The sequence below is a fragment of the Aplidium turbinatum genome, chromosome 2 (assembly GCF_918807975.1).
Source record: "Aplidium turbinatum chromosome 2, kaAplTurb1.1, whole genome shotgun sequence".
Taxonomy (NCBI): domain Eukaryota; kingdom Metazoa; phylum Chordata; class Ascidiacea; order Aplousobranchia; family Polyclinidae; genus Aplidium; species Aplidium turbinatum.
Window position 1 is genome coordinate 50060254 of NC_137473.1, and position 24004 is coordinate 50084257.

The window sequence follows — 24004 nt, forward strand, 5'->3', positions numbered from 1 at the left end:
TTTTACTTGTAAAATAGACGTCAAGAAGACTTGAGTTATTTTATAAGTTTGTGAGTAACTCTGTAGGCCATTGTTTAGCTTTAGGCTTATTATTACTCTAATAATATATAGCTATGAATATTTAAAAAAACTTGTAATTGACAATTTATGCTTATGACTTTAATTTTATTTTCAAGTAAAAGCCACTTATTGTCATTTAAGTTTAGGCAGTGGCTATTTGACCGGCTCCGGTCTTTGAATCTGAAACACTATTTGACCGGTCATGACGTCACTACATAAGCACTTTTTTCTTTCAAAGCAAAAGACGATAAGCGCCTTAAGTTTTAAATTCAACACGTTTTCTTCAACTGAGTCCGTGGCGCATACGTAACGTCTCGGGCTGCCGTTCTAGAGAGAATGAGTTCGATACTGTCCAGAAGCGTTCTTTTTTTTTTTTTTTTTTTTTTAACTACAAAAGGATACAAACTGATATGAATGAATCAACAAGTGAATAAAAAAGTTTCAAAACGAATTAAAAAAGTTTTTTCTAGTCTTTATTTTTAACAAATTCCTTTCATTTCTTAGCACAAATTCTCTGAAAAAATCACACCTTCTAATAGGCTGTAAGATTACGTTTCGCTGAAGTCCGAAGTTAAAAATTAAATCCAGTCTCATTGTCGCACAACAATCAGTCAAGTTTCAAATCATCATCTAAACCAACCCTTCAAGACAACTTTCCACTTTCACTTTACTACGCTACGCTGAAGAGGTCGGGAGATCGAAACACTGGCCTTTGTCCGTAGTTGCTTTTCTTAATGTCTTTTTAGACATTCTTTTTGGGTCAATAATGTCTTTTTAGATATTACTTTTAAAGAAAAAAAAGGAGTCAAAAGGCATGTAAATTTCACTCTGTGTGGAGCTACATGTACTTGAGAGGTTAACTGTTATTCTTTTATTCACAAATTTAAAAAACTTAACTTTATTACTCACATTTGGAAAGATTTAAAAAAATGGGCTGTAGGCTACTCAAATTAAAAATTGACGACAAAAATGCACTTTGGGTCAAAATTTAGTTAAAAAAAAAAAAAAGAACGCTTCCGGATAGTATCGAACTCATTCCCTCTAGAATGGCAGCCCGAGACGTTACGTAAGCGCCACGGACTCAGTTGAAAACATGTTGAATTTAAAACTTAAGGCGCTTATCGTCTTTTGCTTTGAAAGAAAAAAGTGCTTATGTAGTGACGTCATGACCGGTCAAATAGTGTTTCAGATTCAAAGACCGGAGCCGGTCAAATAGCCACTGCCTTAAGTTTACTTTTGCCCTTGCACTAATAAATTCCATAATACCGTAGCTGGGATGAGTAGGTACAGCTGTTTGAAAACAATTTTATTTGGTCGTAAGATAACAAAACATATGGATAATTCTGTGAAGCAAAGTTTCAAATGAAGCGTAATTGTATAATATGAAACCTGTTAAATCTATAAGGCTATAGTTACCACATATATATGGTAACCATTCATAATATTAAGACAGTGGCTATTCGACCGGCTCCGGTCTTTGAATCTGAAACACTATTTGACCAAATTTGGTTTTGTTCCCACTAGTGGGAGTGGCCAATTCTTTCCTTGCAGTGTTGCCTTCACTTTTATGATCCATCTCATTCTATCTATCGCATCTTCTTCCTTCAGTCCAACTTTGTCTGCTTTAGCCTATCTTGTACCTGTTCTTTTTATGTTCTTTTTGGACGTCCCTGTTTCCTCTTCCCATCTACCTTCAAAGTCAAAGCCTTTTGAAGAAAACTTGCTTCCTCCCTTCTTAGTACAATTAGTACGTATGTCCATACCATCTTACTCCGTTTGCCCTGGCTAGTTGTTCGGGTCTGCTACTATTCGGTGAGTCCGATTCGGTGAGTCTGATTCGGTGAGTTCCTAACCTCTAACCCCTAACCCTAACCCCAACCCCCTAACCCTAAAACGGCAATGCTAATTAGGCTGCGGTACCCAATAATTTAAAAAAAAAATTGAAAAAATCCCCCGTTAAGGGATCAGACTCACCGAATCGGACTCACCGAAACGGGCCATTCCCAGTTGTTCAATAGTCTCCCTCATCTCTAGCATATCAATCATTTCTTCAGTCTTTTTCTCCCTCCTAGTTTTTACCCCACATTGCTCTTTCCATTCTTCTCAGAATTGCAACTTTACTTTTTCTTAGCACCCATAGCTCGCTGGCATACAGTATTGCAAGCCGCATATAACTTTGGTAAACTTTCCCTTCCTATTTTTAATGAAAACTTTTTACCATGCAACATTTCCCCTCATTTTCTAAACTTTGCCCAGCCTTGCCCTTGTCACAGCTGTTTCGCATCCACCGCTTTTATCTATTTGATCACCCTAATAACAGAAGTTGGTCACTGTTTCAATTCCATGACAGAAACTTTCCTTGTAATCTTCAAATAAATCTTTTCTTTCATCACACTTCCACAAACAAAACATTTTGGCAGTCTTGTTGTAGCTCTCTTGTTAACACAATTAACACATCTTGCATGAACCCACTTACTACACCCCTTGCATTGCATCAAATTTCTCACTCTCTTTCCACTCATTGAGAGTGGGTCGACTTTGCTCTTTACAACTATATCTTCCACTCCACTCACCATCACTTTCATTTTTTCTAGATACCCTTTGTTTCAAAATCTTTCTTTCATTTTGCAAACTTTTTTTCTAATCCCTTCATATTATCCCTGGTCAGCACCAGGTCATATGTATACAAAATTTCGCTCAGCAAGCCCTCCCGTATCACTTCACTCACAACATCAACCTTATTTAGCAAATATAAGAGGTAACAGTACTGATCCTTGATGTACCCGGACTTTCACAATTTTTTTTTCTGATTACTGACTTAAACCAACTTTTACTTTTGTTCTCGTACCTTCATGCATCGACACCACCACCCTTATTGGCACCTCTGATATTTGTCTTTTTCTCGTTGCCCATTCCATTACTTTCCTTGGGATTCTGTAAATTAACGAAGCACATGTACAGTAGGGTGGTCCAAAAAAAACTTTTTTTGTAAATGTTAATGTCTCACCCTAAAATATTGTTACCATTGATGAGAAAATGACATATGTGAATTTTCATAAAGATTGGTTGATATTTAGAGGTTGCTACCGGGGTTCAAAGTTTTGTCGTTTACCCCTATTTTAACGCTTTGAGAGGATATGATACAGATATGATATTATACGGTAGTAAAAAATATGATACAGTTCCATGGTATATTGCAAGAAAAATATAGTTTAATTATTACCATACTCTATATATAGTCTGTTTATAAACTCATGTGTCTGTATTACAAATTATACTAACTGGTCTACATATAAAAATTGTGCGACTTTGTAAAAGGTAAAGGAAAGGTGAGTCCCATACTTGAATACAAGCATCGGGGGATGAGAAGATAAGGTTCTCATTATACTAAGCCTTCGGCACTCACGAGAGTAGAGTGGCCAGTTCCTTTCTCTTGGCCGCTTTTACTTCAGCAACTACGCCCACCCAATTTATTACACCCTGGGTAGAGGTGGGCGGTGTTTGTCAACAACCAGCATAAACCGGGAGTCAAACCTTGATTGCATAATTGGAAAGCGAGCGTCTTACCCGCAGCGCTATCCCACCGCTGCGACTTTGTATGCTTGTGTTTACAATTCAGAGACTGAATTGGACATTCAATAACAACTGTAGAAGACAGTAAATAAACTACATGTACAAATGTGCGTGATGTAAACTAATATACATAGTACATACACACAGAAATTATTGCGCGAGGGTCTTTCTACTACAGTCTGGATATCGCTGACGGTGATCGGCAACGACACGCAAAAGATACTGTTTTTGTTCTTCGTCACATGTGTGTAATATGTTGTATTCCATGATCAACGCCACTCCGCGCCTGTCAATGTCATTTACAATCTTCATTTCACTCACAATTGCTCGCTCTCTTTGATTTGCGTCATTGGTCTCCCAGTTATCTGGGTCTATCTCCAAAAACGATGAACACAAATTCAGAGCCTTAAAAATCGGTTTGTATTTGATGTACGGTAACAAAATCAATAAAATACCATTTTATTTGAAAACCAAAGACTTGTTGTATTTGGCCTGCCGTCATCATATTCACGAGATAGTTCTCGAGGCAATATTTTCATGCGCGATGAGTCGCTCGACTGGTCCGGACATTCTACTCTTCAAGCGTTTTCAAATGAAATGGTCATTCATTGCAAAAGATGATGTACAATGTGCGTGAACTGACGACGAGGCTTTAAAGCATGTGACAGACGTAGCAGATGCCATAATAACCTTCGCTAATGAAAATGGTTAATACAGCAACATTGTGACGACTACAGAGAGCTCCTTGAGTTGACCATCATATTCTTGGGTAGAGTTCCTCTTCATGGCATCAAAATCATGGCTCCTGGTCCTGGTGCCCTTCATCGTGCCAGGAGGATGGCAAAAACTATCTATGCACTCAAAGTTGGGATGTACCGAAAACAGTACACATTGACTAAAAGGGTGGATGTCGCTTTGCACAATATCTGTGCGTTTGTTGTGAAAGTGTATGTGAAAGCTTGGTTTGTCGCCCCATCGCCGATTCTTGCACCATCTCACATTTCTCAACAACTCGATCAGTACAAGGATATTCATTCAAAGATGGCGAAGGCCGCAGTGAACAAGATGTTGTGTCATTTGTGGTACCTGGGAGAGGAGCTTATCGCGTTGGCATTCTTTGATAATTCTGTATCATCAGCTACTAAACGGAAGATGATAACTGCAATAAAGACATGTGACGAAGGAGTAGAGCCTAGTAAAAAAGCTGTAATAGGCCACAAAGAAATTGCAGACAAAAGTTTTGAAGATTTTGTTACATCAAATACAAACCGATTTTTAGGCCCTGAATTTGTGTTCATCATTTTTGGAGATAGACCCAGATAACTGGGAAACCAATGACGGGTATCAAAGAGCGAGAGCAATTGTGAGTGAAATGAAGGTTGTAAATGATATTGACGAGCGCGGAGTGGCGTTGATCATGGAATACAACATATTACACACATGTGACGAAGAACAAAAACAGTATATATCTTTTGCGCGTGCTGATCACCGATATCCAGACTGTAGTAGAGAGACCCTCGCGCAATAATTCCTATATGTATGTACTAAACAATAAAAACTATTAATACTACAAAAAGCGCTCAAAGTCAAGCAGAGCGAATTAAATCAAATATAGTTATTACTCTCTAATCTAAACCCTTGACAGCCTGTTTCACTCCAAAAGGAGGATCATCAGAAGGTCCTTATTCAGATAGATTCTATTTGAATAAGGACCTTTTGATGATCCTCCTTTCAGGGTGAAACAGGCTGTCAAGGGTTTAGAGAGTAATAACTATGTATGTACTATGTATATTAGTTTACATCATGTACATTTGTACATGTAGTTTATTTACAGTCTTCTAAAGTTGTTATTGATTGTCAAATTTAGTCTCTGAATTTTAAACACAAGTATACAAAGTCGCACATTTAGTATATGTAGACCAGTTAGTATAATTTGTAATACAGTCACATTATGAGTTTATAAACAGACTATAGAGTAATTATTAAACTATATTTTCTTGCAATATACCATGGCACTGTACTGTATTTTTTACTACCGTATCATATCATATCCTCTCGAAGCGTTAAAATAGGGGCAAATGACAAAACTTTGAACCCCGGTAGCAACCTCTAAATATCAACCAATCTTTATGAAAATTCACATATGTCATTTTCTCATCAATGGTAACAATATTTTAGGGTGAGACATTAACATTTACAAAAAAAGTTTTTTTTGGACCACCCTAATGTACAGTTTGTTTTCCTTTTCTTAATAGGCTTCTTGCATTCTTTTTAAAATGAACAAAGCATCTGTCACTTCCGGCATGAATACAAGTCGCATGTTATTCAATTCCACCCCCTTTCTCAACTGCTTTTCCAATACTTATTCTACAATTTTCATTCCATAATCTAACAATTTTACTCCCCTATATGCACTGCAACTTCCCACACCCCCCTTTCCCTCGAATAGTGGTACAACTATAATTTCTTTCCACTCTTGTGGCATTTTCTTACCATCTACTACTTTTTGACAAAGTTGCATCATCACTCCAACCCCAGCTCTCCACTTGCTATTGTCATCTTGGCATTCAAATCTGATAGATCGACTGCTGCATGCTGTTTCATTTTTCCCATTGCTTCCCGCCATTTCTTTTTGAGTAACCTTTTCCACAAGTTCCTCGACACTGAACGCATACACATGAATGCATCTGAATGCATCCTCACATACACATCTGGATGGACCCGGAGGAATGGCTCATTTCGGCTAGTCCGTTTCGGCTAGTTCCCTATTCGGTTACAATCTGATTCGGCTAGTCTGATTCGGCTACAGTTTTGAATTGTATTTTGTATTTTATTCCACAATATCGTTTCTTTTGCATTCCAACAAAGAAAAATAAATTGAAATGAAAGTTAGCGCAAAATGTTTAAACTATTAACTTGAAATGTTTGCTCACATAAAATTGACATGTATCCTACGGCACTGTCTGTATGCAAACTTAGAATATATTATAATCCTCAACTATTACAAAATTCCAAATCCAACGACGCCTTCTGTTTATTTAGAGAATGTTGTATTTTTTTCCACAATATCATTTCTTTTATACAGTAGAATTCGCCTATAACGGCTTCGTTTATAACATCAATTCGCCTATTTCGTCACATTTCGCTCGGTCCCGGCAGAATTCCCATCTTTTACGCACATTGTAGTTCGGCTACAACAGCATCTCCTATAGCGTTAATTCGCATGTAACAGCACCCTTTATTGGTCTCCAGATGCCTTTTATTCGTTTATAACGTCACTTTAATTCACCACCTTCACCACGAACGGTCAGTATTCCGAAAGTGATGCAAACGTCATAACTCGTGAAATAGTAACAGAGAGCGACATTTTGCATGACATACATGTACAAACTGCCGCAGAAGATGTCGTACAAGAGGAGGCCGATGACGATGGTGATGGCGACGACCTTGTAGAAGCCGTTTCAACCCCAGTAGAAGCCCTGAAGTCAATCAGACAACTAGACCGAATAGAAGTCACGACGATAGCGAGCAAATCCTACATTATTTAGCAAAAGCTGAACGCTATGTGGTAGAGAAATCCGTGTCAAAACCAAAACAGCTGAAGATCAATGCCTTTTTTGCTAATAAACAATGAACTTCTCTACTACTGTATGTAACGAGCTGTATTGCGCAAATTTCCTGTACCTTTCGCTGTAGGTTATTTTTTTTAAACAATTTCTTTGTTTACTGTATTTTCTGCGTGACTTTTGTCAGTTTGGTGGTACACAGTAAACCTGACTGGATTATACACCTCTTTCTTTAGTCAAAAGACAGTTTTGGAATAGTTTGCGGTAGTTCGTCTATAACGTCAATTCGGCTATAACGTCAGTTTTTGCAATCCCCTAGAGGTGCCGTTATAGGCGAATTCTACTGTAGTTGAAATTATCGAAGCTTTAGATGGGTGGGGTTTAGACCTAACTACTGAGATCTTAAAACTAAAAAGCGAATTTTGTATTTTATTCCACAATATTGTTTTTTTTTGCATTCTTGCATTTTATCTAGTGTTTACCTTTGAGTGCCTTCCCAGATGACAAAATCCATCATTTTTACATTGATTCAACGTCTGCAGACGTTGAATCAATGTAATGACAAATTTTGTTAACTGGGTGCGTTCAAAATAAGTGTTTTACATCAAAACAACATTTTTCATGATTAACAATAGAGGTTAATGAGCTAAAGTCTCAGCGAAAACGTGTCAACAAAAAAAAGACAGTTGCTTAATAGTCTGCAGACGTTGAATCAATGTAAAAATGACGGATTTTGCCGCCCGGGAAGGCACTCAAAGGTAAACACTGGATAAAATGCAAAAGAAACGATATTGTGGAATAAAATACAAAATTCTCTAAATAAACAGAAGAATTTAAGTTTGCATACAGACGGTGACGTAGGATACATGTCGATTTTATGTGAGCAAACATTTCAAGTTAATAGTTTAAAATTTTTCGCTAAATTTCATTTCAATTTATTTTTCTTTGTTGGAATGCAAAAGAAACGATATTGTGGAATAAAATACAAATTTCAAAACTGTAGCCAAATAGGGAACTAGCCGAATCGGACTAGCCGAATAGTAGCAGACCCGGATGGACCCTATGTATTTTTCATTAGTGACTCTGGGTAATAATATGCTTTCTGTAGAAATCAGTATTTACAATGATAAATATTAGAAATTAGGATGGCATGGTACTATGCTTATAGGTAATTTATGGGACATTGCAAATCGGCTTCCTAGTTACTGACATAATTTCAGTAAATTTCTTTCAAGTGTTATGTCTCTTGAAAGTAGGTAACTACATAAAAACTTTGCAAATATTGTGTGACTTCTTTATTTTCCTTTCGTACTCTAGCTAGCTACTAGGCTTGTCTGTAATTACTTTACACTCACCACATGAAATGCCTAGCTGCCCAATATTTTATTACCCACTAACGAAATTCATCTGTATTTTTTATTGATATTGATATATACATATACTATTGATACAACATTTACAAACATTAATGTACATTATGACATGTATGTATGATTTTGTTTGTAGTTGATTTGTGACAAAACAATCTGCTCAGCAAAAATGCTTCAAAATGTGACATAGCTTGTCATCTCTTACAGCGTCTCGTCGAATAGATTTAATAAAACTATGTTGTGAGTCGAAACTGGAGCTGTTACATTTTTTGTGGCTCCAACTCCACAGCAAGTAAACTTGAAGGCTCCAACCTCACAGCAAGCCAAGTTAAAAGCTCTGACTCCTTTAAAAAAGCTTGGCTCTGCAGCCCCGGTTGCAACTGGAGCATACTGCCCCACAAGTAATGTGGAACTTCAGCCCTATAAATGTGTGGCTCATTAAATGGAAACCGAATTAAACTTAAGTCTCCACTCTCAGAACTGCTGTTAAAAAAGCACTTAAAGCTGTTCATTTTCCAATGGTAAACTGATGGCTATCAGATGAAAATACAGTAGTACCCAGTTAAGCCCACGGTTAATAGACTCGCTCGTTAACATTTTTGCTTACTTATATACTAAGCCTAATTTGGTCTGGTCCGGAAATGATAAATATACTTGTATATAGCCTATTATATAGGAGTGGCAGAGAACCATCCGATGAAATTGAAAGTAAAATTAACAACAAACAAGATGGTTTATTGCTTCACTGACGTTTCGCGCACCATGACAATGCGCATCCTCAGAGCGAATAACATACAAAATAAAATTTCACCAGGTTATATACTACAGTGCGATTGAAGGCACGAAAAAATAAAACACGCAATATTTAAAAAAGTTGGCCAATGATGTGATGTCTTAAAATATTGCGTGTTTTATTTTTTTGTGCCTTCAATTGCACTGTAGTATATAACCTGGTGAAATTTTATTTTGTATGTTATTGGCACTGATGATGCGCATTATCATGGTGCGTGAAACGTCAGCGAAGCAATAAACCATCTTGTTTGTTGTTAATTTTACTTTCAATTTCATCAGATGAACGTAGCAAGTAGCAACTAGTGCTAGAAACGATAATTGTCCTGATGAACACCCAAACTTTTCAGTATTCAGAGAACCATCCTACATTTAATAGGCCCACCCACTTAATAAGCCCTAATTTGCCTGGTCTCAAGGTGGGCTTCATAAGCGGGGACTACTGTAGTTGAAACAGCTTATGCCTTAGTGCCAGAGGTGGGCAGTAGTGCGCTGCTTTTGTAATGCTGCTACTTCTTTGGTAGCGGTAACGCTGCTACGTTTTTGTTGGAGTAGTGGCTGCAGTACCGGTCCTACTGCATATATATACTCAAGTATAGGTCGATTTCATGTTTAAGTCGAACCCCTACTTTTGAGCTGAAAATGGGTGATATTTCCTTCTCCCATAAGTCGAATATCTTATTCCCGACACTACCATTCGATGATTCATCTAAGTATTGGCATTGACATACGGTGAGGAAATTTTAAAGTAGAGCATAGAGTAACTTACGCTGCTGGAATAGTCATGTAACACTATTCACAGTAAGTAAACCAGCTAAATTGGATGTGTTATTTTCAACGAGGTCTTCCCGCTGTGAGATCAATTATGATTCAACAGAACGCATTGTTTTGTTAACAGATGCACAAGAATCAAAATCCGCTCATTAACACATGAAGATTAGCACTTAGCCTTCCTGTATTTAATGGTCTTGTTCGTAGATATTGCCTGCATTAACGACGTCTCTTACCACTATTATCACCTAGCCAACCAGACATCATTGTTTTATATGCTTCTATTACGGTTTGACATCAACTTCAACAATCATGGCATGTTACGTAATAAGAATGATTCTATCCTACACGCAAAAATAAAAAAATTGATCGTTTAAAAACAGCTCATTTTGCTGTTTTGTCTTGTGAGCTTTGCATATTGCTTAGCAAGTGCATAAAGTTTAGAATTGACAAGAAGTCATTAAGTTCAAAAATTAAGTTTGAATCACTGCAAATAATCGTATTCAAAACTTTTACTTTGTCCGACGCCTTTTCACAATTCGTAATCTACGACGGCAATGATTTTGTCACGTCAAAAATGCATTAATTTTGAAGGCTGCCGAGCTGGAGACAACAGCATTTCCTGTGTATGATATAAGTCAAACCTGTCTTTTTGAGGTGAAAATCACTTGCCATAATCTTGACCTATACTTGAATATATACCGTAGGCCTACTTTTTCTTCAATGAAGAGGTAGTGAAGACATGAAGAGGCTCTACATTTCTTTTGGTTGCACTCCTGCTACTCGCTACTTTCCAATTTAAAGTGAAAAAAATAACTCAAATTTGGAGATTTTTTATGGAAACAATACATGAAAAAATCAAAGCACAAATCATTTGACTAAATAGTCAATATTGCGGGAAACATGAATACATTTTGATACCAACACGAGTGACACCAGTCACAACTACAACGATGAGTTTTTTGGTGTTTTGGTGCTATCACATGAAATGTTGGTATGGAAAGAAAAGTTAATTGTGGAGGCTTTTTTTAGACAGAAGCAAGTCCTTGAGCTTTTGTATTGGCGATTTATAATGTCTCCATTAAATACGGTATAACAAACACATTCCTTCACAGTGTTGCGGTGGAGAGATTTTTCTTTGTTGGAAAAGATGTGCTAAAGCCAAAGCTGGCAGGACTCAGTGACATGCATTTTAAAATGCTTGTGTTTTTTAAAAATGCGTTACAATAAACTTTACATAGAACGTGTTTTCTATAATGACATTAAAATTAGTGTAAACAAATGATATCATTATTTTTCAAGGTCATTTTGAGGTCACAAAGTGCTTCCTGTGTCAGTTTAAGACAAAAGTAGCTTCTAGCACTCTACTTTTATCGATTGATAGCGGTAGTGCGCAGCGCGCTCTACTTTTGCCTGAGTAGCGGCTATTGTGCTATTTTTAAAGTAGCATGTGCCCACTTCTGCCTAGTGCTCTGGTTTTCAACCTTTTTGTCTTGGTGGACCTCTTTTGGTGCCTTCAAAGCAGTTGCACTAAAAATTTTTGTTTGATGTTCAGGTATATCGCGTTTCCTAATGAAAACAAAATAATGTTTCATAAGTTTCAAATCGCCACACTTCGAAGAATTTGCTGAACTCGCGACGTACTTGTGACAATTGATGGTATTAATAAAGTTATTTGTTGGCCCACAGGGTCGAAATTAGTAAATCTATTTACTGATTTAATGTTTTTCTATAAAATTTATCAAAATTAAAAGAATATTTGCAACCTTTACACAACATTTCTCCCTTTTTTCAATTGTAATCACAGTCATAGCAAAACTGTGAGTGCTAATAAAAATACAACCATTAGTCTGCAGTGTAAGTTAAGCATTCATCAACAATCTGCTGTCTCAAGAATTAAGTTGAGCATACATATAGCTTTGTAGAAGTTTTAACTTTTTTTATGTTTGTGTGATGCCCTTTAAAACATCAAATGACTTAAGAGTGCGTGGCTACGCACAGTTTGAGAATTGCTGTAACACACAAATAAAGCACAGCCAGTTTTTAAATTTTGTAATTTATCATTCATGCTGCAGCCCTCGAAATTAGCTTCCATCTACGACGGCAAAAACATTGCCGTCGCCAAATCAACAAACCTTGGATTGCGGCGGCAATTGCCGTATGCTTTAATCAAACGAAATTTTATGCGCTTCTTCTTCATCGTGTGTCACACGGCGGTAGCCCAGAGCATCACGCACGCTATTTTATGTGCTGACAATGCTCTTGTGAACTGTAAAAAGTTTGCAACCTTATCAATACTGGCTTAATTGTTACGCAAAAGTTATTCTTTCATCGAATGCTTATTTTTGACCGGTGTCGTTGCGAATATAAAAAGTGGTACAAAATTGGATAAATGGTTCTTCGGCAGTAAAGGTAAGTAATGCTTCCGATCATATGGCATCGAGCGTTCATGAACGGGCAGTTTTGCGTCTTCAAGTATTCCAGTGACGACGCGACAACCTCATCCTCCGATGATTCCGATTCTGACTAGTTCTTTATCCAACAGACTTTGTGTTGCTCGCAGTATCCTAATTGTGCCGAAATTATGTTAGTGTAGCCTACTGTAACGTAAATCGAGGCAATCTTCTCGCAGGGAGCTATTGATTTGTTATCGGTACCTGATTGAGCAATTAACGTTATTTCATGATAATTTAGCGTCGCTAGATGTCGAATTAATGTAAAACAAACGTAAATTTCTTATTGGGCATTGTTGTTACGCAATATAACTCTACTCGCCGGGAAAATTAAATCGATTTGTGCTGACTCGAACGTTGAATCAACCCAAAATTAACTTACTTTCCCTCCCCCCCAATGAGTTATAACGTGAATCACCGTAGCAGCGTGCGTATCGCGTTGATCACTTTATCGCTACTTTTGGTATTATTACATCACAACAAATCAAACCGTGCGGTCGTGATAGACTATTCGATTATTTTTTTCTCTTCTCGTTGAACGTGCTTTGGTGCAACTTTTTCGTAATAAACGTTCGCAGCAATTGCCGAGGCAATTTCAACTTTTGCCGTTTGGCCTCGTCAACGTTTTTGCAAAGTAAAAATATGGTAATTTCGTAGTCTGCGTGAGTGCTCACAGCAAGTAAAATAGTGCGAGGTGAGGTCTTGGTGCGGTGTTTCTGCTGATTAAACTCCTGCTGATTAAACTCTTGCTGCGAGTAAATCAAACAGGAAGAAATTTTGAACAATTTTTGTCCGAATTAAATGCTCATTTTGCGACGGCATTTTTATTGCCGTAGCAGAATGGCCATTATGACGTTTGCGGCGGCATTTACCACGGCAATTGCCGTGTGCCGCCGCTAAATTCGAGGACTGATGCTGCAAAATATCAACTCACACAATATGTACTAAGAATTATCCAAAAGCCAGATTTTTAAAAACTGTAATGTGGGCAGTTGTTATTGAAATTATGGAAAACAAAATAGCTGTCATGCAGATCAATGCTTAGAAAATTGGCTAGCCTCTTTGACTGGTACGGTAACTAAATTTGCTTTTGTTTTTAGCTTAAGTTTGTACATGAAGTATACAACTAAAAAAAAGTGAGATTGTGTTTAAAGAATGCTTGAAATGTCGCAGACTGATGAAGAAGAAACTTCAGAGGTAAATCTAACTTTTAAAGAATTAGCCTGGAGACCATTTTTCTTTGAATTTATGTCTGTATATGGACTTATATATGACATATGCTTCATAAATTATAATGTTCTCTGTTGTTAACTCTTTTTTCCATATGATGTATAAAACAGTGCTAGGGTAATTCTTTGGTCAATGATTCTTTCATGTGCTCCTTAGAGTACCTCCAACATGATCACGATTCAGTTACAAAACGTTTGTTCAATTGAAATATAATCAGATGAGTGGTCTTTGGATGTTGAGTGAGAAAAACAGTTATTTATAAGTTGCGCTCATCACTTGTTTGCTTTCCATGTTAACATCATTTGGACATGATGAAGTTGCGTTGCAAAGTTGCGTAGTTTAAAGTACGGGTATCCAGTTTTGATTTCAAGTAAGCAAGATGTAGAACCTATCTGCAAAGAAACTTCAAAGAGACTTTGATTGAATCTTTATCCTCGGACTGTGAAAGCTTCTTGCAGAGCTTAATCCTGGCAGTTTTGCATACTTGTAGAGGCTTTGAATCACTGATGCAGGCCCGGTCACCGAGATTGACAGAGTGAAGTTTCCGATTGTTGAAGGCTTGTTGTCGGGGAATTATTCCATCCATTAGATGCCGCTGAATGGAGAGCAGCCCTTAACCCTTTGCTTTTCAACGTTTTTTTGGAAGTTAACTGCTCAAGGGGGGGCCGTTTTTGGATCAAATTCAATCAGCTGTTACGTGTTATCCGCTGATGCTATTTCAACAGAAGTTGCACTGGTGTGAAAGCAAATCATTTGTCTATAAGTTTGAAAACTCATTATTTTAAAATTTTATATGTTAAACTTGATATTTCAATTTTTGCAAAGGTACCCAAAAACGACAATTTTGATTTAACTTGCCGCCTTTAATTAACCGTGCTAATCCGATTTCATGCAAACTTCTAAATAACAAAGAGCTCGATCGAACGCACGAAGTGTGTGTGCGGTGTGCCGAATCATTGCATTGATTAGAATTTACGACTTGCGAGCAAATCTTATTGTAAGCTACTCACTGATTCTAAAATAGTTACAATCAGAGTAATATTGTTACACGAATTTGAAAAAAACAAAACTGCGTTTGTTGTCTTACATTTTTATCCTAAACTAATGCATTCCGAAACTCATGGCTAGCTTCTAGTTTTATGGAACCAAATTTCTCATAAGTAACACCTTAGCCTGCTTGAATAGCTGTTTACATCTTCGTTTGTGTATTTTAGGTCTACAATTGAGTCTGTAGTATGAATATTTTTAGTAGAGAGAAGACAATTGAACAAGTTGTTGAAATAATCTGAAATTTCTAAGTTCAAATTAGGTGCTTTTGAAATTGTGGATTTGTGTCAAGTCGCATCACAAATATCATGCAGGCCACATCATAAGTCATTTCGCTTACGGGTGTTTATAAACATGACTCATAAATTACATCCACAAAAAATACAGCATTTACATCAACAAAGCTAAGTTCGAAGCTCACTTTTTATTGAAGATTGTGTCAATCAATTTGAAAATACATTTTTAGTCAGCCAGCGTCGAAATAATGCAACAGCGAATTGAGGAACATGCGTAAACAAAAGAAATGTGAAACAACCCACAGTCAGCAAACCTACATAAATTTAACGTTTACAAATGTTGAATCAATGTAAAAGGACTGGATTGCTGACTGGGTCCTTATTGTTTGAAGCACTAAAAATACGCGTAAAAGCGACAACGTCAGCAAGGCAGTGATTATGTTTCTGGCCAAAAAAAAATAACGTTTGACTTCAAAGATAAAAATGATTATAACGAAGCTTCAAAGTTTATCGTAAAACATTTTACTGAGATACAATAAACATAATCATTTTGTGCCAGATTGTGAGAAGACTTCCTAGATTCTTTGCAACCATTTGCATGATTGCAAATTATTTTCTATAACTTTACATTGCTAAAAATGGCTTCTTTGTTGAAACAACGTGGCTACAATTCTATAAAAAATTCTTAGGCCTACTACATTGAAGTAATGAATTTTTTTTTTGTGATTTTGCTGATGACGTTTTACAATATCCGAGAAGTAAAAAATAATAATGATGAATTATTTTACAAAACCGTGGTTTGCAAGTGCTTCACAAAAAATTGTTTTACGTCTAAATTTACTATTAGACGTAAAACGTTTGTAAAAGAAAATTGTCGGTTTACGTATTTATAATGTTTATTGCGCTGTTATCGAATTATAAACTGCCTGTAAGCTATTGTCTACCTTTGTGGTTGCCGGCCAGCTTAGAGCAGCATGCAAACTAAGCGTTTATGGTATTTACATCGTGTTATGATTCTCGAAAATTTCCCACAAGGTCTTTATTTTTATCGTGATATTTTGTGCCTCTTCTGTCCTAAACTTAAAGTTATTGTGCAGCACTATCCACATCGGTTTTTAGACTCAGTCTTCATTGAAAATTTTTTGTGTGGTGCATCATTTCAAGTAGTGTCTTCCCCTAAACTGTTACACAAATCGCCCAGAACCAGGTTGATTATTATGTATCTTACAGCAGTTGAGAGCCCGTTATTGTATGTGTGGAATTATTACTGTAGATGTCTGACTAAATTCATGCCAAAGTCGAGCAAATTCTGCTTTCGGGATCCTTGCCGTTATTTACTGTATTTTTTGTTGATAAGTTTAGGCAGCATTTTTCCAAGATAAATGAAGACATCGGTATTGTTCGTCACTTAGATTTAGTTTTCTCAGCATTATTTATTCATTCTTTGATCCACTAGTTTGTCCCACTTTTGGTATAATCGGATCGTTTATAAATGGCGGGTCTTCACAATAGCCGGCCTCTTATACATTGGCGCAACGTATTCAGATGTTGAATCAATGATGAAGAAAGCTGATTTGTTGTTTGTCTTATGTGACGCCTAAATTTATGCCTCGTCTACAGTACAAAATATTTTGTAATGTACATTGTACATTTTGTTTGTAGGCCTACATTACAAAATATTTTGTAATGTAGATGAGGCATTATCATCTTTATTTTGCGCTCTTTGGAACAAAACACAGTGCACTGTGAAACAAAAATACAGGACATAACAACAAGTAGGCGACATAAAGCAGTGAAGGGACGCCATCGAGTTAGCTGCTACGTGTAAATGGAGCCTATCTCATAATTTTGAGTGTATCTCACAATTACTGTTTGCAAAAACGCTATTTCTCAGGCTTCTCCCAAAAGCATTTGCAGTGATACATTTCCTCAATTGCAAGTTTTGTCAATGAGAGCATTTCCATAGAACGTTTATTTCGAAACCAGGTTTTCGTGTCTTTATCCAAGAGAAGATTTCTTATTGTAACGTTTTTTATTCGTCAATGAATATTATCTGCTTGAAACAACTGTTTTGAATAGTTTGTGGCCTCCATAGCCTACTATTTTGATCGTGGATTGCTATTCTTCTTTGTAGAGCTGATAACGCAAAAAAGCTTGCTATTATTGTTTCTAATTAACAGCTTTGCGATCACTGGCTTTTCTTTGTAGCATAAGAAATAACGCGCTTTGTATTATTGAGGTCAAACCAAACAAAAGAAAGCAAGAGGATGCTTCTCTCTGCTCGCGCATATCGATGCACGAAGCAATTATGAGCTTATGGCTTGTCATCGCAATGTAATCCATTTCACGCTTTGCTGGAAGTTAGCTAGAAATAGCAAAAATTCACCAAAATCTTGAATTTACAAGAAAACTACACAACTTTTAGCATCAAATTTAATATCATCAGATCCGCCTGGCAATTTTAGGAAAAGTCAAGAAAAACCAAGTGCATGGCGTTACTGTGCTTCAAATAATTAAAGGAAATATGAGGGGGGGGCCAAATCTGGCCTCCCTTTGAGGAGCAAAGTGTTAACGTGCGTTGCTCAAGCGCACACCCCGAGAGTCGAACCAGCGCCGCTATTGATCTTGAAGTTTCTTCGTCGATAAATGGTGATGAAGAGAGCATGGTGTGCTAAGCAAAGCCATGACCTTTTCTAACACCCAGGTTTTAAGTTGAGAATCTTACTAAATGTGCAGTTGTGCACTGCACATTGTGCAGCTCCTCTATGACACCAAGAAATGAACTTGCTACAAGAAAAAGAAGGAACTTGCAATACTTTCTGCATTTTGGGTTTTTATGCTTTCTATTTTCGTTTTGATCACAAGGAAAGGAAATATAATTGCCTTTCAAAATACAGTAATATTCTTTCTCAAGAAGCTTAATTAAAACCAAAACCATGGCAGTGAGTGAATTTTACATTGCATGGCATAGCTGTGCTTTAAATAGCCCAAGGATCATACCTACTTTATGTGCTAATAATTTGATTAGAATAAAAACTGTTGTATTGATGTATTAAAAGTTTTCATATTGTAGAAATATTTAGCATGATTTCCTACAAAATACTTCACATCACTTAATTCAATCACTGTACTAGACCAATTGACCTCACAGGAATAAGACTGTTTCTTTCATTTCTAATCTTCATATTTCCTTAGTAGTGAAGGCAATTGCTGCAAGGAAAGAATCTGCTACCCCCACACCCCACTAATGAGGACAAAACCTAATTTGGATGATAATGATAATATTTTTTTAGGTTATACAGTGCATGTTAGGTTGAGTGAAAATCCACTGTATTGTAACGTATTAGTTTCAAAGATTAAACAATTTGGTAGCTTTTTTGAAGTGGTTAAAGTTATCTCATTGCTTTGCTACACGTGCTTCAAAGTAAATTTGAAAAGGAACGTGTCTTGTATTATAAAACGTTAGTTGTGCGATGTATTGCAAAGTAGTTTCACTGTGTATGTCTGCTACATGCCATGAGCGGAATGGCCCATTTCGGTGAGTCCGATTCGGTGAGTCCGATCCCTTAACGGGGGATTTTTTCAATTTTTTTTTTTAAATTATCGGGTACCGTAGCCTAATTATCATTGCCGTTTTAAGGTTAGAGGTTAGGAACTCACCGAATCGGACTCACCAAATAGTAGCAGACCCTGCCATGAGTGGTCAGCACAGACTGGTTTACACTGATTTCTCGTGTCATTTGAGGATATGTTGTCACAGGAGCTAACCCTAATGTAGTATTGAAAATATCACAGGCCTTAAAACTCGTGTTTTTTTCCGGCAGCCATCGTGGCCTACCGAGAGCTCCTTCTCGGCTGCCAAATCTGAGTACTTGGAGGCCAAAATACAATAACGATAGCACAAGTAAATAGCATTAAACTTGCAACAATGTTAAAATGATCACTTAGCGTTGTTGAAGTCTGGGCGACGTCTTTCAATAGAATCGTTGTACCACGCATTAAATGCTTTATCGGGATTGTAATCCGGTATTGCAGGACTATCTAACGACCCTAAATTATTTTAACTGCTTGCAGCTCAGTAAATTGTTTCAACTGCATACCGCCTTTCATAAAACCTGACCATTTATTCCGTTATGATGTCACCATTGAGGGTGTGAAGTCACTAACCCACAGCGTTCTCAACTATGAAGTTTTACCTACGGATGTCAACTAACCTAGTTCTCCTTTTTAACAACGATTCAATGTTATTATAAAAACGACAATATTGCCAGCCGATGTAAATTAGCACTTCGGATTAACACTTCGTTAAAATAAACATCGGGAATTGCAAACAAGACTTACAGCGCTGGTGATCGCAGCTGGATGTATTCAATAGTGACTATGATGCGCTGACCTAATTCTGCGTCACTCTTTGATACTACATATTTTCGACATTTAATCCACGATCATTCTATTGCGAAAATAAAATAATTGGCTAGAAGAAACCGGCGGCCAAACTTGGCCGACGGAGGAGGTAGCACAGGCGGTCATTCAAGCACTACTTAGCGGCCATGGCCGCGATGGCCGCCGGCTGCTTTAAGGCTTGTATCAGTATATATATCATAATATTATATTTATAAATAAATTTTGGAGCAGATTATTATAAATGTGTGCTAGGTTGAATGTTGAGAGCAAGAATGATTCGTTTGTTAGCCTTGCCAATTCTAAGTTTTTGCCATGCCTTGTGGCCACAATGCCCTTGGGTGGTTTGTATGACCTGTTGCCCTTTGGGAATTGTGTTGTAAACTTGTATCTCACTGTCTTAAACTCAAATTCTGTGTTATTCTTAGCAATCTTAGATCGAATTTATGACTGCTTGTTAATTTCTATAGAAAATGTTGTGACTTACATCTTTACTGTTTAATCGTTAGGCATTATTGCGATTCTGTTACTTAAATATGCAATTGCATCACAGAACGTAGAACTCCGACCGAATATGCATAAGAATATTCACAAATATTACTTTTAAAGATTTATTATTCGGTTTTGAATCCTTAACAATCATCGTTGAAGTAATTGATTAACTTTTCTCCTTTCACCTTCTTGTTTCAGTTGGAATCTTATGTCTTTGATCAAGATAGTTTGGGAACTAATCACTCCACTCTTGCCTCCAAATTGGCATTACTTGCTGCCACTGGCCATGCGACGTCAGGCGAAAGCAATAGCGACGACCAAATATCTGTAGATGCTGAAACCCAAGCCAGACTGGAAGCTCTTCTTGAAGCTGCTGGTCTGTTTGCACGTTTTGATAGAAGATAGATCATAAGGATTTTTGTTGGCCGCCATGTGTAATGCAACTCTTCGGTTATTTTTTGCATTTAAGCACTGTTTTGACCATTTTATTTTCCGCGAAGCTTTACTTTTGTACTGTGACATATTTCAGTTGTAAGTTTTGCAAGTTTTGCTTTGTTTAGGAATCGGTAAACTCTCCACCTCGGATGGAAAGGCTTTCGCCGACCCGGAAGTGTTACGTCGCCTGTCGTCATCAGTGTCATGTGCACTGGACGAGGCAGCTGCCGCACTTTCCAAGATGAAAGCTGACAGTGATAGCGCCATTGAACCAGCGCAAGGAAGGTAAGTATTCTAGGTTGTACCACGGGTCTGCTACTATTCGGTGAGTCCGATTCGGTGAGTTCCTAACCTCTAACCCCTAACTCTAAAACGGCAATGATAATTAGGCTGCGGTACCCAATAATTAAAAAAAAAAAATTGAAAAAATCCCCCGTTAAGAGTCGGACTCACCGAAACGGGCCATTCCGGTTGTACCACTAACGTGTTTCTACTCAAAACGTTCTAGTTAGCAAAGAACCGCTTCTGCGTGGCAAAATGCCACTATACTGTACATCAAAAGGTTGGAACAGCAAAACCTATTCCTCATACACTTATCTTTTACTTCCCGTTATTTATTTTTATCGTTTTTCTGGAAATTCTGGCCTAGATCTAATCCATTTCCGCGACGTATGATGGTTATCGGAGTTTGACTGCTTCGTTGTAAATTGTAACTGCAATACGGTATCGCACTATTTATGAAAATTTGTTGTTCAATGATTAAAATGATTTTTTTTCAAGTACTTTTTCATTGCAAAACTCTGTACTAACCCAGTACCGACAACATACAATCCCGTATCAGTTGTCACACACCCCCAGTGAGAACAAGTTTACCGTTGTTATGACATTGAAACGATGTAAAAGTAGAGACTAGTTTTGTCTTATCGTTTCTGCAATATTGACTTATCGGTGCCATCCTAACAACCGGAATGAAACCCATCTTAGGTACTAGAAGCAGTGGTGAGGGTGTTAAATATAATACTTCGTTACAAAGCAAATTAGAAAGCAACTGCCTGCCTGATTGCGGCACGGTTTGAGATAATAATTAATAACACGTATGAAGATTCCCGCCTACTTTCTTTGATCGCCTTCTGATTCTACTCTTCATTTATTGACAAAACTAGGATCAGTTTACCGCTTGGTGATTGAAACTTTAATAATAATGTAACTTTTAATGAGACCTTTATTGAAAGTGTGATTGAAGATCAGTGTGAAGAAGATCTTGCCGATGGATCCCAGGCGTTATTGTCCTTATTGTACTTGTTGTAGAGCAACGTTGCATTGTTGTCACCGTCAAAATATTTATCTTCCTACTCCATTTAATATCAAACTTATGCTTCTAAGTTGATGCAAAGCGTACAACAATTCAATTATCTGCTTGTATAGAACTTTAGTGGAAGCTTGCAGCGACGGTGACGTCAACACAGTACGCAAGTTTCTTTTTGAAGGTCGAAGTGCAAACGAAACCACAGAAGACGGAGAGAGTTTGTTGTCACTGGCATGTTCTGCTGGTTACTATGAACTGGCCGAGGTTTGTTAGGTTTTAAATTATTCATTGTCTTGGTGATGTTGCATATTTAGACAGTGATGTCAAATATTCTTTCCGTTTTAAGTTCTGTTGCATTTAGACAGTGATGTCAAGTATTCTTTCCGTTTTAAGTTCTGCTACCATTAACATAACTTTTACTTCCTTTTGCCAGAGCGTATGGTTAAAAATAAGTTTCAATGATTGTTGATTTATCATCGGTATCAGTTTTGTGTAAATATTTAATAAGATTAATATTTTTCATTTGCCATTGTATCTCGTGAAGATCCAGGTTTTTAAAAGCTGCACAGTACCTTGTGAGACTTAAATTCAGTTCTTTGACCTTTTTGATCTCTTCTTTATTTTCCTAGATTTTGCTTTCAGTCCCTCCTTATGCAGACGCTTCAACTTATCTTACAAACAAGTCCAGTGAAAGACTTCGAAGCAAACTCAACTGTTGCTATCTTGCTCTTCTAAACCAGCAGCTTACGAAGGCAACCTTTGCGCATTATTCTTATTATCTTTTCTTTCTTTTCCACTTCATATTTTCCACTGCTTTTTCAAATCAACCAGTTCCCAGACAACAAAATCCGTCATTTTTGCACTGATTGAACGTCTGCAGAAGTTGAATCAATGTAAAAATGACAGATTTTGATGGTTGGGTTATTCTACGTGGAAAACGTCTTGCATTTTCTCCACTATATCTTTTTTAAAAATGAACTAAAAGATATTCAGACACTTAACGGACAGACACTTGACTTCCGACTTTGCAGGTCTTGCTAGCCATGCATGCGAATGTTGAAGACAGCAAGGGAAAAGGAGAATGTACCCCACTTATGGAAGCCGCTTCTGGGGGCTACTTGGATATTGTTAAGTTGCTAGTTTCTCATGGGGCTCAAGTTAATGCAGCCTCTACCACAGGTGGGGAATATGCTAACAATCAGTACCGTATTTTGCGTGAAAACAAGCTATTGTATACTATCATTACATAATATTTTTTAATCTACGTCATCGTGGACCTTTTTCGCCTGTTCAAGGAAGTTCTGTCTGTCACAACTCCTGAGAAGTGGCGGTGACCTGAACTACTGTAAATGCCAAGGGCATTGCTGCCCAGCCATTGCATTGTGTCGTCATCCAATTCACGCAGATCACAAACCCCCGTTTGTGGCGCGATAGGCGGTCTGTAGTTTGTCAGTTAATAAAATTGGGTTGTAATTCGTAACAAACAAAAACCACTATATTTTGTAAGGCAAGTTGAACCTGTGTCTACATAACGGCCCAATTTCAGTTAGTTTTCAACCTTATTAAACTTGTAAATGTATGAATCCAAAAGGTTTAACTGATATAATTTTGTATCAAAAGTTAATTTGCTTGTTATGGTTTCTGCTGAATGTGTGCGTAGATCCATTTACAAGAAGCAAAATATATCTAGCTGGCCTGTCATTGTGTTTACATTTCAAACACAGGAAATACAGCGCTGACCTATGCCTGCTGCGGGGGTTATGAAGATGTTGTCGCTTATTTGGTTAGCGAGGGAGCTAGTTTAGAAAATCCGAACGCAAACGGCCACACGCCGCTGATGGAGGCTGCTTCTGGAGGCCATATTGAAGTAGCCGCTATTTTACTCAAGCATGGAGCCGGGATAAACACACATTCCATAGAGTTCAAAGAGTCTGCGCTGACTCTAGCTTGTTACAAAGGTACGTCAATCAGATCTGTGCAGAATGGGCTGCAATGCCCAGTCTTGTGATTTTGTGAAACTCTTGTTGATCTTACGAATTTTGAATTATTGTGTTTAGGTCACTTACACATGGTTCGATTTCTTTTGCAAGCTGGCGCTGACCGGGAACACAAGACAGAAGAAATGCACACTGCTCTTATGGAAGCGTCAATGGTTTGTTGTTGATTTCAAAACGTGTTCTTTCTCAAGTTTGTTTTGTGCTAACTGCACGTTGTGCAAGGCCATTGATTTAGTTTGATGCTCCTGACCGAAAAGTCAGTAGCATTGCCACGTTGA

At 37.4% G+C, this 24004-nt stretch overlaps 1 protein-coding gene across 1 annotated transcript in view; it reads left to right on the forward strand.

The window, feature by feature from the left end:
* Positions 1-13737: 13737 nt before the first annotated feature.
* Positions 13738-24004, forward strand: part of LOC145764379 (ankyrin repeat domain-containing protein 17-like) — a 41305-nt gene continuing 31038 nt past the window's right edge. Inside the window, exons 1-7 of the mRNA XM_082575995.1 lie at positions 13738-13779; positions 20187-20364; positions 20549-20708; positions 21849-21993; positions 22761-22908; positions 23454-23687; positions 23787-23881. Of these exons, the coding sequence (XP_082432121.1) occupies positions 13738-13779; positions 20187-20364; positions 20549-20708; positions 21849-21993; positions 22761-22908; positions 23454-23687; positions 23787-23881 (1002 nt within the window). The remainder of the gene's footprint in view (positions 13780-20186; positions 20365-20548; positions 20709-21848; positions 21994-22760; positions 22909-23453; positions 23688-23786; positions 23882-24004) is intronic.